The 18,515-nt window shown below is 44.6% G+C and overlaps 1 protein-coding gene across 1 annotated transcript in view; it reads right to left on the bottom strand.

Moving 5' to 3' along the window:
- Positions 1-16,629, bottom strand: part of LOC308131725 (cyclic AMP receptor-like protein A) — a gene marked incomplete at its 3' end in the record, with an annotated part of 31,476 nt that extends 14,847 nt beyond the window's left edge. The window contains exons 1-7 of the mRNA XM_080498555.1: positions 16,502-16,629; positions 10,668-10,720; positions 8,844-8,898; positions 7,563-7,619; positions 7,416-7,476; positions 4,549-4,636; positions 679-758 (exon numbers count right to left, since the gene is read on the bottom strand). Of these exons, the coding sequence (XP_080354681.1) occupies positions 679-758; positions 4,549-4,636; positions 7,416-7,476; positions 7,563-7,619; positions 8,844-8,898; positions 10,668-10,720; positions 16,502-16,582 (475 nt within the window). The 5' untranslated portion in view covers positions 16,583-16,629. The remainder of the gene's footprint in view (positions 1-678; positions 759-4,548; positions 4,637-7,415; positions 7,477-7,562; positions 7,620-8,843; positions 8,899-10,667; positions 10,721-16,501) is intronic.
- Between the last annotated feature and the right edge of the window lie 1,886 nt (positions 16,630-18,515).

Below are 18,515 nucleotides of genomic sequence, written 5' to 3'. Positions count from 1 at the left end.
CCTCCTCCCCATCTCCCCCAGTGGGGGAAGCTTTTGATAGCGGCGCTGAAAGGGTCTACTTACATCCCAAATCTCCAGGCTACGTGATCGTCTGTGATCCAGCTGGGGAAGGAGAGAGAGAGGGAGAGAGAGAGAGAGAGAGAGAGAGAGAGAGAGAGAGAGAGAGAGAGAGAGAGAGAGAGAGAGAGAGAGATGACGGGGTTACAAAGGAAAGGGGAGCGCGTGAGCGGAAGAGAGAGTGTGCGACTGCGGAGGGGAAAAAGCTGTGCAGCTGTAGCTATTAATAAGCCGAGGAGGTGGAAAGAGGAGAGCCGAGCCCGGAGATTAAGGCTCTGTCCCAATTCTCATTCCACCGCCTCCTCTCCCCCGGCCTCCCCCCCCCCCCCCATAACCTCACCCCCTTTAACGCCCCTCCAAACAAATAATGCCTTTCCGATTCACTGCAGGAACTGGCAAGTGTGAGGAGGTGTTTTACTGTGATCAGATGTACTGATAATTGCAATTTTTTATCACATAAAGCCTTATGAAGGTGGGAGCTGGAATGAGGCCAGTGCTATGGCCTTACTTGAAAGGAGAGGCATTTAACAGAAAAATACGCCGTCTCTACCGCAGGAAAAGGAGAAAAAAAAAATAAAAACCAGAAGCTGGATAGTTTGGCTGTACTCACCACCAGGCTACCCGCGGGGCCGTAGTAACTCTTTAGCAGTGGCAAGGAGGCCATGACCAAAGGGACCCCCCATGCCATCACATGGTACAACCTGATAAAAAAGCACACATTCACTTCATTATAAAAACAGACAACAGGCCACTCAGCTCTGGTGGTGGGGGGGGGGGGGGGGGGGGGACAAAAAAACCAACCTACAAATAAAGCTATTCTTTTGTTCTGTAGTTCATCCCTTGTTGGCAACTCGCATCAGGGTCATTTTTCAGGTGCAGACAAACGTCTAAAGTGCCAGACAGCCAATTACTCATGCTAATATAAGCCCTAATTACTCCTAACTGTTGGGGAAAAGATGATGTTCGGGGAGGGGGGGGGGGGGGGCGTCCAAAAACCACAGCCACATTTTCTGCTCGTGAAATGGAAACTTGAGGACAAAGCAAGCTAAATTGAGAACAAATAAAAATATGACTTTTTTTTTTTGTGTGTGTGACTGTAGAAATCGCCCACTATTGAAAGGAAAAGGTTAAAGACGCAAGAGAGGCTCACACTGGCTACCGCTGATGAATGATAGCATCAATGACGGCCTTCTAAGGTGTGTGTGTGTGTGTGTGTGTGTGTGTGTGTGTGTGTGTGTGTGTGTGTGTGTGTGTGTGTGTGTGTGTGTGTGTGTGTGTGTGTGTGTGTGTGTGTGTGTGTGTGTGTGTGCGCTCCAGTGTCTTGGTCGTCGGCGCAGTAGTCGATACTTTATAGAGCGTACAGCGCTGCCTGGTCAATAGAGTGGAAGTCCTGCCCTGACTTGTTCCAAGTACGGTCAATCGAGCAGTGGTGACACGGCTGACACACACTCAATCCCACTTGACTTGTGTGCCACACACACACACACTCCTTATTTCAGTGGGGGCACACTGTAACACCCCCCCCCCCCGTGATGGACAGCAGTAAGTGAGTGTAGGAGGAGGTGGGAGGCTGCTGGTTGAAATATAACGGAATAATAAGTTGGGAGGTAATATATGGATGCAAAGAGAGGGGTTTTTTTTTTTTGGTTTAGCTTGAACACGAGGAGACGCATAAGAGGGAGAGGAATAACAGGAAATGAGTGCGAAGTGGTGAACGCGAGGAGGCAACGGAGCAGAGGAGCGAGAGCGGTGAGCAGGAGAGACGCCAGCGCGGGCGAGTGAGAACGACACGGAGGCAGTGTGCGCAGTGAGAGGAGGAGAAGAATTGGTAAAATTGGCACTGCCAGTCCACGGCATGACGATTGGTGTGGAGGAGGAGGGGGGGGGGGGGGGGGGGGGGGGGCTGGGGGTGTCAGGAAATCAATGTTACACACACACACGCACACACACACACACACACACCCTGCTCTGAGATGACGAGGTCCGGAGCTGCGCGCAAACATGGGCTTAATGAGGCACAGCAGGGCTGCGAGGCGCTCTGCATTTCACACACCTGCAAGCACACCCACACGTGGTCTCAACATGAGCGCACACACACACACACACACACACACACACACACACACACACACACATGCCTGTGCAGAAAGCTCTCTTGAGGCTCAATCACATTTCTAACGGCCTCGTAATACTTTTTTATATATATATATATATATATATATATATATATAATATATATATATATATATATATATATATATATACACACACCTTTCCCCTCCGTCTTCAGCTTGATCACGATCTCTTCCTTTTGTGCACAACGGATTCACTTCAACTAAAAGCTGACTGCAAACAGTCCAAAACACGCACACGCACGCACACATTTTCTTCAGCTCCTCTGGCAATTTGTTCATCCATAAACCATCAGTGTCGTCACCACGTGTATGTGTGTGTGTGTGTGTGTGTGTGTGTGTGTGTGTGTGTGTGTGTGTGTGTGTGTGTGTGTGTGTGTGTGTGCGCGCGAGTGAGAGGGTGGGAGGTTGGGTTAAGAGGCCACGGGGTAATTGTGCATGCATGCAAAACCGCATCCGCGCCTACCTAAACCATACAGCTTATTTATGTGCAGTCAATACATGGGGAGCCCCAGTGACACCTTGGTCTTTGCTTCATTCTAACCTGATTAGAAGCTCCGCGCTTTCCTCCTCCTCCCCCCCAAACCAACAGCGCATCGTACCGGACCAGCCAGAAAAACTCAGACGTATCCCCCTCCCACGTTACTCCCTCCGGACTTATAAGAGGCGCGAGGCTGATAACGCTCTGAAGCAAGCCGGGTTTTGGCCTCGATGCCTGCCCCTTCCATGCGCACATAAAGCCGTTCTCCTTATGAGTTATAACACCATTATACTGTCTGGCTTATTGCTAATCAATGCAGGAAAACTCCCATGGGGGGGGGGGGTAGGGGGGAAGGGGGTGGTGCACCTCCCTTAATGGCCGAATCTCTCGCATGCAGAAGGGTGGGGACGGTCTGTGCCCGCCTAAACTCATCCGCGGGATGCAACCATGAACAATTGACTTGACGTAGCGCACGCAGCTGCCTCCTCCTCCCCCCCCCCCCCCCCCCCCCCGCCCACAGAGCGCATACATTTAGATTGTGTTTCTGTCATAAGGCTTTGCGCCCCGGCATAGGGGGGGAAAGAAATGCTAAAATATAATACCCACGTGCAGGCAAATTCACACTTGTGCGGTGGAAAGCGCTCATGGGAGTTTGAGTGACAGAGACACAGAGCCGCAAAGCGTGAAGATGGCCATGCGTGCACGCACACGCGCGAGCACGCACTTAACGGCTGACACTCACTCCCTTTTCAATTAGAGTGTCGGCTGGCTGGAACAGAAAAAAAAAAGGGGGTGGGGGGGGTGTGGGGGGTTGGGGGGGGTTTCCCTATCAATGCTCCGTGGGGAGACACATGCTTTGGCAAAATAACAGGCACACGCACGTGCACAGGCGCACGTACACATACACACACACACACACGCATACGTACAAACAAACACACAAAGGAGGTACCCAAAGCGAAAGAAAATTTTAAAGAGGAATTAAAAGGCAGTCATATTGAGAATGAACAGTCTGGATGCACGAGTTTGGAAAAATCTGTTAATTTAGGTTTGAACAGTAGATCGATTAATTAATAAATTTCTGTCTGACAAGTCTTGTCTCTTTGCATTAGCCTTGTAATGGACTACAAAATGTCCAGGGAGCTTTGCCTTTTTACAAGCCACAGAGAGCTTTTGCTTAGATAAGAGAAAACAATTATCTGGACTGTTTTTTTCTGCAAAATTTTTTTTAAAATTTAAATTCGATTTTTTTTTTTTTAAGTTGATCACTTATTCACTCATTGGTTCTACGCGCCTACAAAATATTAAATGCTATTTTTTTTAATGCCGTTTCATGCGTGATGTGGTCCACAAGCTCCGAACGGCCGAATTACATCATTTCAGTCGCCACGCCCATTCATGAGCCTCCAGATTTTTCTAACTCCACAGGATGGAGACGTACGGGAGGGAAAAAAAAAAGGCGGAGCAGTGAAGAATTGGTTTTAAAGACACACAAAGCATGAAGCTGCACATCCAAAATGAAAACACAAGATTGGAGTCAGAGATGCCAATTTGCTTCAACGTCAGACTTCAATAGAGGGAAAATTTAATTTGAAGCAATAGTTGCATGCTCCGCTCCGCTCTCCACTTGCGTGGATCACCTGCTGGTGTCGGAGAGAAGAAGCCGTCTACTTCTTCTGCTCTAATTTATTACTGCGGTGTTTGCGATGCACTGCCCCCTGCAGTTTGGGAGCGGGAGCCACGTGCAGTAATAAATGGTACACGTTCAAAAAAAGAGCCTTTTACAGTGGACGGAACCAAACAACACTTTCAACGACGAGAGCCAAACAGCAGAATTTAAAATAAAATAAAACATAGAAACGTAGGTTCCCTACTTACATCTCATATCTGTTGGTGCTTATTTCTCTGACCAGGTTGAGGTACAGGTTCAGTGTGATGAGACAAACCCAGGCCAAGGCACTCCAGTCTGCAGATACACACACACATGCACACACACACACACGTACACAATAAAAAGAAAAAAAGAAAAAAAAACCAAGGTCAAATTACAACATGGCTCACTGCCACAACAGCGCGTGTGTGTCCCGAACATGCACGTATGCATGAGAGTGTGTGGAGCGTGCATGTGTTTCACTTTTTGATAAATGAAGGCCCATCCTGCAGTAATATGAGGGAAACCTGTAGCTTAGGGTGATGGATGAGAGGTGGGAGCTCAAAGGGAGATAATGATGAACTGTGGAAAAGCAGAGGGAGATAACGCAGAAGGGGGGAATGGGGGGATGGGGGGGGGTGGTGGCTGGAGGAGAAAGGAAAAAAAAAAGGAGAGGAAACCGAGGTTGCAGGGACACGGTGGGAGGGGTGGCAGCACAGACTGAAGTGAGACACTGAAAAGAAGATATGAAGAAAGGAGAGAGAAGCGCAGTCAGCAGAGGAGTGAAATGAATGTATATGACTAAAGCGTCGAGAGGGCAGCCTTCCCTTTACCTCCTCACTTCCACAGCTTTTACCGTGGGTGTGCAGGATCGTGTGTGTTTCTTTTGGCTGGACGGAAAGACAGCAGTCTGTCCACATTTGTATTATTATTATTATAAGCCGCCGTCGCTGCAAATGCGTCTTACATAACGAAAAAAACAGACGAGGCTTTGCTTTCGCCAAAGATGACGTGACGCCGCTTCACTTCCTGTCCTGGCGCTGCCTCTGCCCTCATCTTCCTTCCATTTCAAACACCATTTCTAAACATTTTATAGAGGAGGGTTAAAAGCAGAGCTGTGCAATGCAGCTCCCGCTAGACTGTGCAAGAGAACAAAGTGTCGGTTCAGCCCGTGTTTATGTACAGCCGTTTGTCCTCGGCGTGAGGATCCTCATGATAAACCGAGGTGACACGCACCAACCTCTGCAGCACTAACTCACTGCCCATTACCCTGTATCAGCGCAAGTGTGTGTGTGTGTGTGTGTGTGTGTGTGTGTGCGCAGGTGAGTGTCTGCCAGCGAGACCAATAAAACGAGGCTGGCAAAGTGTCGTATTAGCAGCCAGTCCTAACTAAAAATCCTTATGCTAATCAAAGCTAAGGGAGCTGTAATTGCGACAAATGCCAGCAATGCAAATACAACCAGGACTCCCCGCTTACAAGCAATTCAGCCTCAATCGTTTGAATCCCAAAGAAATTGTTCCACTTCCACTTGTAGATTTGCCTGATTATCCTAAATGAATCAGTGGAGCCCCGCGCCGTCATTTGGTGGGAAAGTCCTCTCCCCACACAGGAGACGGCAAAATGCAACGGGCCACAGTCTTAAGTCCCGATTCCAACGCGCAAAAAAGGTGCGGGAATGGACAGGTACAGTCCGTTAAGGTTCGTTAAGGCAAGTCGCCGGAGCGTTCGCTCTCTCGGGACCAACATGGAAGTTGTAGCAGCAGCTCTGTGGCTGTAAACAACAACAACAACAGAGAATTCATGCCCGGCTGAGACGACCGTTGCAACGTCACATATCTGCTGAGCGCTAAGCCCCGCCTACTTTTTGCGGTGGAAAACGGGCCACCGGATTTGGCTCCGGTTACACTTTGCCGTACCGCTCCGCAAGGCTCCGTTCCGCCCCTCTGCACTTTGTGTGCGGTGGAAACACGGCTTTACTGCTTGACTCACGAAGGGTTACGCCATTGCTACGGATGTGTTAATCCTTGGTTTGGGCGTGTGACTTCTCCTGAATAATGAGCAAGCCGAACCACGGCGTTACCGACGACTGCCCTCCCACTTCATTGTGAACCTCTGGAGGAGACACAGGATGGACAACCGTGCAATAAAGGAGCAAATTAAAGGCACTCTAAACTTCTTGTCGGAGTGAATGTCTGTGTACGTCGCTGTCCGATTCTCTGTTTGCGCAGTGATGGACTGTCGCCCTGATGGACTGGCAGGACGTACTGCCCACAGTCAGCAGGGATTAGCTCATCCCTTCAGAGTTGGACATAATGGCGGAGAAAATTAATGAACGATCGTCTCATAACAATCACAGCCGTGACACGCACAGATAGCTACATCTATTGGATTAAGATCTGGTGAATTAGGAGGCCAAGACAACTCATAGCAGTCGTCGTTGTGGTCCTCAAACTATTACTGAACCACTTCCGCCTCTCGCAGGAAGCAATATGCTGCTTTAAGAGGGCAGTGGTGTCAGGCAATGCCATTTCCAATATAGTGTACATGCTATGCAAAAATGCCATGGTAGATGCTACACGTCAAAGTCATATCCATATGGATGGCAGGACCCGCATTTCCAGCAGAATATTACCCAAGGTGCCGCGCTGCCTCTCCCACATTGTGCATTCTAGGCGCCGTTCGTTCCCCCGGGTAAGTGACAAAATGTGATTCATCAGACCAGAGCCTTCGTCTTCCATTTTTCAGTGGGCCGGCTCAGACGCTTACGTTGTTTTCGACTCTGTCTGAGAGGGTCAGCGCGACACGTCAAACCGCAATGCACTAACTATTCTGGCACTGCCTTTCTCTCAGAAAGATCTGCAGCTCGGCCCCGGACAAACTTCTTCTCTGTTCGATCAGACCACGCAGACTGACCGGCCTGCAAGTCCCCACATTGCATTGTTAAAGCTCGGCTGAGCCCGCGTCACTATTGGACCACTTTAGAAAAATAAAGATCACGTCACAATTTGGCTTCCTGTCAGATTCACTCAAATCTCAGGCTGAAACAACCTCGTCGCTTGAATCGATTGAAATAGTAATAAAGTTTGGTCTTACCAAAGTATGTCAGCCACCAGGCCTGGAAGTCACAAAGAGATCCTTCTGGATGGGAGTCACCCTAAGCAATAAGAGCGACACAGAGAAGCATTTTATAGATTTTTTAAAAACCTTCGTGTTTGGCGACGCGAAGACGATGGAACTCACCATGACATAGGCTACGCTGTCGAAGAAGGCGGCGACAGTCAGGCTAAGAATCATCTTCTGTACAGTAAAAATTAATAAGGAGACATGAAGAGGGATCCTCCGACAACAAATTCTTCATATTAAAAAAAAAAAAAAAAAGGCGGCACAGCATTTATATTCACTTTGAGAGGAGGGCGGATTACAGCTCAAATGATCACTGAAGTGGCTGACAGTTTGACACGCGCCATCCCTGGTGATAACTCAGTGAAACTCAGGATATCAGAGGAGAGCGTCCTCCTATTTCCACTCCACACACACGAGTCGAATTTTTTTTTTTTCGTTAAAAGAATATGAATCAATAATTGGTATGCAACAAGATTTTTCCAGAGCGCAGCTGCTTTTGCACACTGGATGCGAGTCTCGGTTAAACATGGACTCTGGGACAGGTGGTGACGAACCGGCGAGGACACGGCGAGACAAACAAACACGCACACATCTTTTCATCAATCTCTCTGTCTCCGCCATGACCCTGCCAAGGCTGTGGGGGGGGGGGGGGGACGGAGCGAGAGAGGAAGAGACGGACTGAGAGAAGAAAAAAAGAAAGAAGAAAAAAAAAAGAGCAGGAGGGCCTTGAGAGCACTAAAGACTATTGACTGACAGATAACCTTTGTGAGTTAGGAGAGGGTTTATATGGTATCAAAGGAGGGAGGGGGAGGAGGAGGGGGGGGGGGGGGGTGGAGAATGTGAGGTCGCTCTCTGTAACCTGGTCCAGAGGTAATAGGATCTATGTTAAGAAGTCATTTACTTCAGATTAGGCGGAGAACGTGCAGCGCTGCTAAACCTGACCGACCTGCTGGACTGGATGCAAAAAAACACAAAGCCACCCAGAAGAGGCACAGATTTAAAACAAACAAACAAAAAACAAAAAATTACCCACCAGAAACCCCCCTCCCCCCCCCCAACACGCTTGAGAAAATTACATTAAAATCTTATCCGTTTGGGAGAAGAGACATAAAACCAGTGGAGGGATCATTCTAACGTCATTTATCCAATATATTTAATACATATTAAACCTCAACATTTGGAGATGGAAGGCAAAAAAAAAAAAACATGAGACGGCAGCCACAATGAGAGAGACCACGAGTCAATTAACTCCACATTTCATTAATCTGTGCATTTTAATTGGGTTCAATTATGCTGAGATTTGTCATGGCTAATTGAACATATTTCCGGTGGCAACGAAGCAAACAGAAAAAGGGGAAGACGTGTTAAAACACTCCGAACGCGGTGTTGAAGATTTACCTGAGCCAAGGAGTGATATCTACGGAGCAGCCAGATCACGAACAGCATGAAAATGCTGAAAATAAGAGAAGAGGAGAGAGAGAGAGAAAAAAAAAAGAGAAAGAAAAGAAAGCACAAGTGAGATTTTACTAATTGCAAGGGCGGCTATTTCAGCTCTGCAGGCCAAATGCTGCCCTGCACATCAACACACCGCCGCCAGGAATCCCTGCGAGCTCCCTTATACCGCGAGTGTTAATATTCCTAAGATCAGTGACCATGAAAGCTTGTTTAGGATGCTTATTTATCAGGGGGAAAACAAGCACCTGCTTGAAAACATTTGACGGATTAAATTCTCACCAGAAAAGAAACATGGATAAATGTTGTGAAGTAAATGTAGATGACTAAAAAGTTAATTAAAAGAAGAAGAAAAAAACAACAACAACAAAGCATAGTTAACAATTGATTTTTTTGCTGCTCAAATAACAACGGCACTCCTCGCGGAGTGATTTGTTGTCCTGTGGCTGAAGTTTCCCGTTCTGAGCTCGGTGAAGGTGTGAGACAACTATTTGTTCTCATTTTGAATCCAACACAAATCATATGGACTTCTGCCACAGTCGGGTCTATTCAAACCGTCTAGTATTATTAACCTGCCACCTTTGTGATGACGCAACGGATTTGAATGACTTTAGACATGTGGGGTGTGTGTGTCTGTGTGACCACAGCTTGTCAACACAAAACATAATCACCATGGACACAGAGTCAACACTTCCTGAATGCTTTGGAAATGTATTAATTATTGCGCTTGCAAACACAAAAGGGTGAAATCGGCCTGTAATGCTTGGAGTTACCCGTCTCACCCGCTCTGACCCAACCTACTTTTATTACCATAAGTCTGTGATAACCTGCATATTCCCTCGGAAATTCCATTAATGTATAAACGATTTGAGACAGTTTGAGGCATTACAGTGTAGACGGCAGTGACGAAGTACATTTCCACCTGGGCAGCAGTTAATGATTCGGACTATTCTGTTAAACTTCCTGCTATCTGATTATCAGGAACTGATGAAGAAGATTGAGGTGTAGTCTAAAATGTAAATGTTTCAGACTAATCGTCCACACCTTTAAGATCGTCAGCTTGAAATCGTCAGTTCGACACAGACTAACTAAAAACCCGGTCTTTAGTCAGTCTCTTCTCCATGGTATGAGACTTCCCTGTACTTTACACACAAACAGAAGTGTTACACACTGGAATCGTCTGTACCGATTATTAATTAGAGCAGTTGGGAGACACACTGATCTACCGTCAATGGAGTGTCACACGATCTCTCAGGATCTATGGGAAATTCTGAGTTTGAAAATTGATAACAATTATACCAATCATTTAAAGGGCTGTTTGATATCTTAGCCATTAAATATGCTTTCTGAAGTAACCAATTATTGCTAAAAATCCAAAATATAAATGAGACTGATGAGAGGAATTAGTACTTCTTTAGGAACACTCCAAACTGAGCCAGTCAGGAACTATTTTTGAAGGAATCCAATTTTTTTTATTTGTGTTATATTGCCCCCGATTTTCAAGCTTTTCTCCAACTTTTGTTCAGCGAAACCCTTTCGTTAATGCCTTTTTTCATTAAAAGGCGCGACTTAGTTTGAGCTGTTTTAAAGTAAAATAATGTTCTAATTTGCATCTAATGGTGCATCTTTAATGCTTTTAAAACCATGAAGTACATAAAATATCCTTCAACAACACCTTAAGAGTTGGAAATTGCAATTTACACATGAAAAAAGAATCAAGAGTTCATGACAAAGAACAATTGAGGGAATAAGAAAAAGAGAAATATTCACCATCCTACTAAGGAGAAGGTTCCCGTGGCTCGCTTAACAGTTAAAATCACCACCTGAAAAACAAAAACCATTGAAACAACGTTTTAGATGACGTGAACACCGTCCCGTGTATTGCATTTGTTCCGCGCAAATCATTGTTTAACTAAAGTGCGATATCGTGTAAATACCGTGTTATCGTCATTGTAATCAGATCGGAAGAAAGTCGCGGGCTGACAAGGCTGCCATTTATTCCTGCCCGTCTTCTCTGTGTGTTTGTGTACGAGTATGCAAACACGTGTGCGAGTCAATGACAAGAAGAAAAACAAAAATGGGGCTCGCATACAAACAAAGGAGAGCCGAGCTTCGGAAATGTAAATATTTGGAAAGGAACGACACCTCGCACATCAGCGCAGGTGTTTCTGAACGTCGCATCCTCAAGGTTTGAGGAGCCATTTTAACATGCGACGGAGCGCGGCGCGCAGATAAACGACAGCTGAAGGGGAACGCCACAGATACAGGCAAGATGTATTAAACAAGGCCAAAGCCTGATACTCCGCGTGTTTTTTTTTTTGTTCAGAGCTGCGTGTGACCCGAAACCGAGCCCGGGCACACCAGGAATGACGACGGAAGAACAAAGGAATGTTCGGAATGGCCGACGCGCCTGTGTGTTCTGAAAGCTTCGGGCAAAAACGAATGAGAGTCCTGCAAAACACAACAAAACACAAGACGGGAATGTCCTCGGGGTGAGACGGGTGGAATCCCCCGGCTGGATGCACACGTCCTGCACGTCCCCGTCCCCCCCCCCCCGCTCAGGTCCGACTCAACAGCTCACACACACCGCCATAAACCTGCCCGGTAACTGTAAATACTCTCTGCTCAGGCACAACTGTGCCAAGAAACAGGGACAACCAAAACAAACAAACAAACAAAAAAAAAATGATGGATAGAGGAGACGCGTGGTTTATTGTGTTCCGTGTGTGGGCCGTGCATGGTGTTGTATTGCTCTGCGATATATTCAACAAGTGAATTCAACTGGAATTGAGGGGAAATTATCTATTCTTATTATCTATTCTACAGCCTTTCTTTTGAATGTTTGCTTGTTTGTTTCCAGTATTTCCATCAAGTGTGCACCTGGACTTTCCACAAATGTTTTCAAAAGTTGATTTTGTTTTTTTTTCTTTCCTTTGAGGTTTGTGCTTGGTGGCCATTTCAGGCAATATCTGATCGGCCAGAATTGATACGCAGAGTGCAAAGAATCCCAATTGGCCACAGTTGAGTCTTTGCGATGTGTTGATGTCACTAAAACAATAAATTGTGCAGCACTACTGATAGTATAGGTGCATGTACAGGGAATTTAGAGTCACTAATGGACCTAAAAAAAAAACTATATTTTTGGACTGCGGGAAGAAATTGAAGTAGCTGGAGAAAACCCGGTATGGATTTTGGAACCAGGGATTTTACACGACAACGTTTCAGGGTAAAACGCATAAATTTAGTGTTTTTTGACCCCTAAAACAAACTATAACTATAAAAGAATGAACAAAGGTTAACTGTAAATACATCATTTACAGATTAATACTGCTCCATGATTCTTGAACGATAGGTTGATTTAAAAAAAAATGTAAAATAAAAATGGCACAATTACAAGGGGACGGTGTAGGCATGTGTGAATAGTTTGAGTGTGAATATTCCCTCTGCAAAGTTTGACAGAAAACCCAAACGGATATCGCTTGCCAAGCCAATGTGGGCCATCTGTATCTAGGTTATCCCAGCAACGTACAGGACACATCAGCTGCTTCCCTGTCTGTGAGTAATTAGTCGTCACAAAAAAAAAAAAAGAAGACATCCAGGGCTTGAGGCAGAACGACATTACTGCCGCATTCTTCCCGTTATATAGCCGAGTTAAGAGAAAGGTGATAACCTGCAGCCTGACACGCAAAAGCTCCACGTACTGACATTCTCACGTTCACAACACTGGAGGAGGGAGGGGGGGGGGGGGGGGGGGAGGGAGGGGGGGAGGGAGGGAGAGAGAGAGAGAGAGAGAGAGAGAGAGAGAGGACTTTCTGTCCTCTATCTGCTCGACTTGCATGCCAAAGCTTAATTTAGCAACAGGTGATTTTCCAAATAGGTGATCCAACACCGGGTATTGTTTTGAAAAGGGAGTATCAATCATGTTTTGTTCCAATCAGCAGGGTGTGGACGCCGTATCAGAGCTGCCTGGAACTTCAGCCAGACCTGATTAGAAGTTACATTTGTGATACTTTTTGTCTTCAACGTTTCCATTTTTGGTTCCCAGCTTGTGTTCCTTAAGAGTCCCACACATTGCCTCGAAGAACTTACGGGCATTCCTCCTGTTCGATCTCTGATTTGCCAAACATTACAGTGACGCCACATCCTGCTGGACACTCGAGCCCTCGTACCTTAAAGATAAGCAACGGGCATGTCCTACATTCTAGAAATTACTTATGATTTTCTTTTTTGATATATGCAAATATATTTTTGACAACCTCAAGACAAGAAAACGTTGCATTTTGGGTGTTTGTTTTTTTTTACACAGCAACGGTGCACAGAGCTACTGAAAACACAACTTTTACTAAACCAACCCTGGTTGGAACTTTTCAAAAACGGCCCAGGCTCCATCGTCGTGTAAACGGGGGGGTAAAATGCAACTTTCTGGAAACGCTGTGTCTGCACATCACGGCCATAGTAAACAGTTCTTCTGCACATGCACAAGTCGATGGACAATAACAACAATGGCGGCCTCCAGCGTGTCATGACTCCCAGTCCACATTATCCTGAAAACTAGACACTTTTCAAGCAGTTCTGAATTTTTCAGAATCGAAAAAAGGCAACAATGGAGCTTTTTCCACTTTGAAACGTTGTTGTATGCACGGGGCCGAACCCCGCGAAGAGGAGTGACAGACAACCGGCTCACGTTGGGTTCTCAATGTCTTTGAGATAAGAAACAACAAAATTCCACAAGAACACAGTTTTAATCTGGGTCAAAGGAAGAAAAAAAAAAAGAAAGAAAACAGCTGCTGTGAGTAACAGAAATGTGACATTTGCAAAGTTTAAGGGCCACACTTGGAAGATTTCTCTCCACCAGCAGCAGAGCGATGCTGGCAGAGGAGGAAGATTTAGTAATCCCAACAGAAGATGAGCCCCTGAGCCAAGTTCATGGTGAGAAGGTGAAAAATAAATCGCAGTGATGCAACTGCTGTTAAATTCTTAGGATTAAAAAAATGCACCTCTTCCGTTCAATCACAAGCCCCTGACACAGTCTCAACAACACCAGAACACTGAAATCATCACAAAGTTACTATTCATTGCTGCGACGTGACCTGAATTTAAATAATCATTCGGATTATCTTTTTTTTAAGTAAAAAGAACATCAAACTGCACCACGGAACTCGGAAGAAAATGTATTACTCGTGTAGTAATCACTGCAGTAAATTGTATTTTTACACTATTTTGCCCACCACGGCCATATCAAATAGCTCTTCTGCACAAGATCGACCAAAACAAACAATGTTTGCCTTGAGAGTGGTAAGGTTAGATTTAGGGTCCGTAATCTCCTGGGAATTGGTAGTTTTATAGTGGAGTCATCCGTAATAACAATCCAACTTCATGGTCCGGTTATACGAACGACCACATACTCCCATTGTGTTTATAGCATATTGATCTCTGCACACGCGTGGGTGTGGTTTACAACAACAACAACAACCACCACCACCACCACCACCACCACCACCACCACCACCACCACCACCACCACCACCGCCAACAGTGCCAACTCGTTGGCCTGGCATGCTCACTACATCATTGTCAGTGTTTCTGCCATTTCCGTGTAAACGGACATCGTTTTCAAAACTGTGTAATCGCGGAACCTTTCTGAAACAAAAAAACACAAAGACAATGCGATTTCACTTGAAACTTTGTCGTGTGAATGGGGCCTAAAAGTTGTGGTATCTTCATCTGGAAACCAGTGGGCATGTTCGATGGTCAGGGGGCGATGGAGAATGGCACCGTGAATGATGACATTTTTGCAGTATATTTCAGGAGAACAGTGCCAGAACAGTGTGGCTTCGTAGTGGAAGAGTCCAGGTGCTGAATTTACTTGTCTGCAGTCCAACACGGCTGCAACAAACAGGCACGAAGCACCAAAAAGATAAGGAGCCCCTGGTGTTGACGCAATATTTTTTTTGCATTATATTTGTTTTTTCAAAAGCAAACATAAAAGTAGAATCGTATATTATAACCATATCGTCTGAAACGGGTGATATCAACGCTAAAATAAACACTGAATGTTTAACCAGTGTTATCGTGTCTCGGTTTATTCAACAATGCAAATAATTTGTTAAGACACGTCGCTACGAATAATGTTAAAATCTTATGATTCTTAAATCATCCAATCCTGTCTTGACTAAAATTGTATTATTATTTTATGTTTAATCTAATAAGATAGTATTGCTGCTGAGTTGAAGTGCGTTTTCTGTTGAAATCCTGGACAAACTGAAGTTACGAATGGAGGGATAGAGATGAGGATTGTGCAACGTGGGTTGCAGACAAGTGTTCCCTGATTGCAAAGAATAAATTAAAGTCTGAGATATCATGGAGTGGCCGGGCACTTTGCTTATCTAATAGAGAGCAAAATTCAAACTTGGAATGACTCGCGCTATAAAATGTATAGTTATCTATAATTATATTCACCATTTTCTTTGGGATAACACGTCGCCATGGCTTCAAAGCGTTGTTGTGGTTAATGATCTTCTTTCACTGTGAGAACATGTCCAGTCTGTTTAGGGCATTTCTGCGTAGTGTTTACATGTTCTCCTTGCGTGTGCCTGGCTTTTCTCTGGTTACTCTGGTTTCCTCCCACAGTGCAAACACGTGTGTGGAACAATCTGTCTTTGTGCTTGTTGTGTGATGATGGATTGGTGTCTGGGGGTGTACCCTTGCCTTTTGCCAAAATTGTACGATCAGCTCCACCTGACCTTGAAATTTATGTAAAATTGGGCTGCAATGCAATGTTTTCTCTGGAATTGAATTAAATTAAATCACCTATTGGGAAGGGGGGGGGGGGGGGATGCCATTATGGAGCTCCCCTAAAAAATATTGAGCCCTTAAAAACAAGTAAAAATATCACGACAACCAACTTTCATCCAGAAATTGAGCAAAAACCAGTTACAAAGTTGACAAAACCTAAACTAATCGAGATTCCAGGAGGAACAGGGCGTCTGTCCGCGGGGCAAATGCGGATATTGTGGAGGAGTACATGTATCTGGGGGTATAAATTGGACTGGGATATGGATGTTTAAACTTCTATTCTATTTATTGTGTTCTATTCTGTGAGGAGCAGCCCTATAAAGAATTTCCCTCTGGCCTTAATAAAGTATTTATATTCTCCGGAGCAAATACTGAGCAGCACAACTGGTTTAAAAACGATGTATAACGACTCAAGCGTGCTCAGCTGTGCAGCGTTTCGTGTCGTTTGTCGATACATACACCCAGAAGTCATTATTTTAATAATCCGCCTGTAGGTGAGACTCACTGAGAGGCCTAATGTCATGTTAATTAGTGCCGTTAATGAAACATTACAGTTAAATAAGCCAATTAACGCAGCTAGCATGACGGACGGCTCAATGCTACCGACGGAGCTTAGTGTCAGGAGCCTTGCGGGTGTCAGGACTTTGTTCATTACCTAATCAATCGAGTAATTAATGAGAAAGAGGTCAACATCAGTGAGTGGTTTAAATCCGCTCGCCTGAGACCCCCATGTAGCAGAAAGACGCGATACAGCTAACTGGCTAATTAGCCCGAAAGCGAGAGTAGTTCAGTGATGTTTGGTTACTTACGCATCGATAGTCCTCTGAGTCTGTATTAAAGAAACCGCAGCGTGAGTGGTTACTCGTCAGCTTTGGTGCTTCACTGTCCATTTTTTTTATTAACAACAATTTTGATACAATTTAGCTCCGTTATGTTTTTATTTTTGTAGCTCGCTTCACGCTTACTTCCTGTTTCTACGGCGCGCCAAGAAGGACAAAAAGTATGGCTGCGCGTCTGAGCGGAGAGCTTCTCGAAGTTACAGTTCATGCCAATGTTTTCAATGTCATATTTATGTATTTAAAGAAAATAAACTACAAAGACCGCAAGGTCCGGAACGTATATACATAAAACTCAATGTTGTCACACAGATTAACGACGGACAATAAACACACAGAACTGTCCTATACTAAATTCTATTTCTATTCAAATGTTTTCAAAAGGCAAGGCAAATATATTCATGTAGCACCATTTAGCCACAATGCAGTCCACAGTGCTTTAAATGAAATATAGGAAATACATTAAAACATAGCAATTAAGAGTCTTAATCGATTAAAATCCTGAAATACAATAAAACAAAGTGATTAAGAAAGGCATAATAAAGTTAAAACTTTTATCATAATAAAGGTAGTAAAATGAGCAAAACCTATTGTTAAAGGGAAAGACTGAGCAAATGATAATGTTAAAGCCTGATTTTAAAAAATTTAATAAAATAAAAGTGTGTGTCAGCTTCCTGAGGACCTCGGGGGCCTGGATGTTTCATATTCTGCTTGTAAATCTGAGATATATTCAAGCCCAAGACCATTCAGAGCTTTATAGACAAGAAACAGACCAGATAGGCACCCAAATTAACGATTTGGTTTGAACTTCATATTTCATTGCTGATACCGGCAATCAAGGTTTTGGAATACAAGAGTGAAGTGACACGATCAGAAAATGTCTCTGCATCTTCCTAAATGTCATTTGTAGAAAAAAACGGTTCTCACCTGCAGTGCAGACTGTACATCATTTGGCTGCAAAAAAATAAGCAGAATATAAAAAGACTGCTATGTTTCCTGGGAATAATTCAACTATTTGAGTCCAACTGTTTCATTAAATGAGGCAAAGAAAAAGACAAAGAATCACTGGTGACCCTGAACATGAAATGTGGTCAAAGTTGTTTTTTCTTTAGTGTTAAAACTGATGCATCACCTTGTACTGAATCAGTCTGTAATAGGAGTCGACAAAGAAGGAAATAAACGGAGACACTGCCTCCTCCTATAGTTCTGCTCATATCTCAGCATTAAGATCAGTATCTCATGCCTCTTTTATGGAAACTTTAAGAGACAGGTCTGAGATCTTTGATAGTAAATGCTCAGAACCCAGAGCATTTGATAAATTGATGGTCGGGTGGGCGACTGCGCTGGACTCAACTCAGAAAGGTTTTTCTGGCGGTTGTGTCTGAATTGGAGATATAGCATAAAAAAAAGAAAGAAGTGATTTTGAAAGTTTGAACTTCAACGAAGAAATGCAAACTGATCTTTGATATCCAGCTCTGCTGGAGTTTCAGTATGTATCTTCCTCCACATAAGGCATGCGCTTTCTTTACATATGACAATTAATGCATGGAATGTAAAGCAAAAAGAGCATGGGCCTGTGAAGGAGCTGAGGTCTATTTCTGCAGGTACTCTTTCCTGATTCCATTATTAAAAAAAATGCACAGACAGGTGAATAAAATACACCTGTGACGAGACCCTGTGACATTCTTAAGGTTTATTATCCATGATTCACTGAACTGAAGTACTCGCCTCAAGCAATCACCCGGAGGGCAATAAGGTTCATTTGAGCAGAAGCCAGCACGTTGAAGTGTGTTACTTTAGTTCTTCATGTGGGCCACGGTGGCTGCATCGCTTGTAAACAGTCTCCACCGCAAACGATAGATCATTTCCATGGTGTGTCGGTTTAATGATATTTAATGAGACTCTTTTTGACTGACTTCACCCGCAATGTACTCCTGCTACTTATCTCTGCCGACAGGAATTGACATTCTTCTTATATCCGGTAACT

Source organism: Blennius ocellaris, assembly GCF_963422515.1.
Source record: "Blennius ocellaris genome assembly, chromosome: 6".
NCBI lineage: Eukaryota > Metazoa > Chordata > Actinopteri > Blenniiformes > Blenniidae > Blennius > Blennius ocellaris.
The sequence above is the reverse complement of the archived record's forward strand: the minus strand, read 5'-3'. Positions and strand labels throughout refer to the sequence as shown.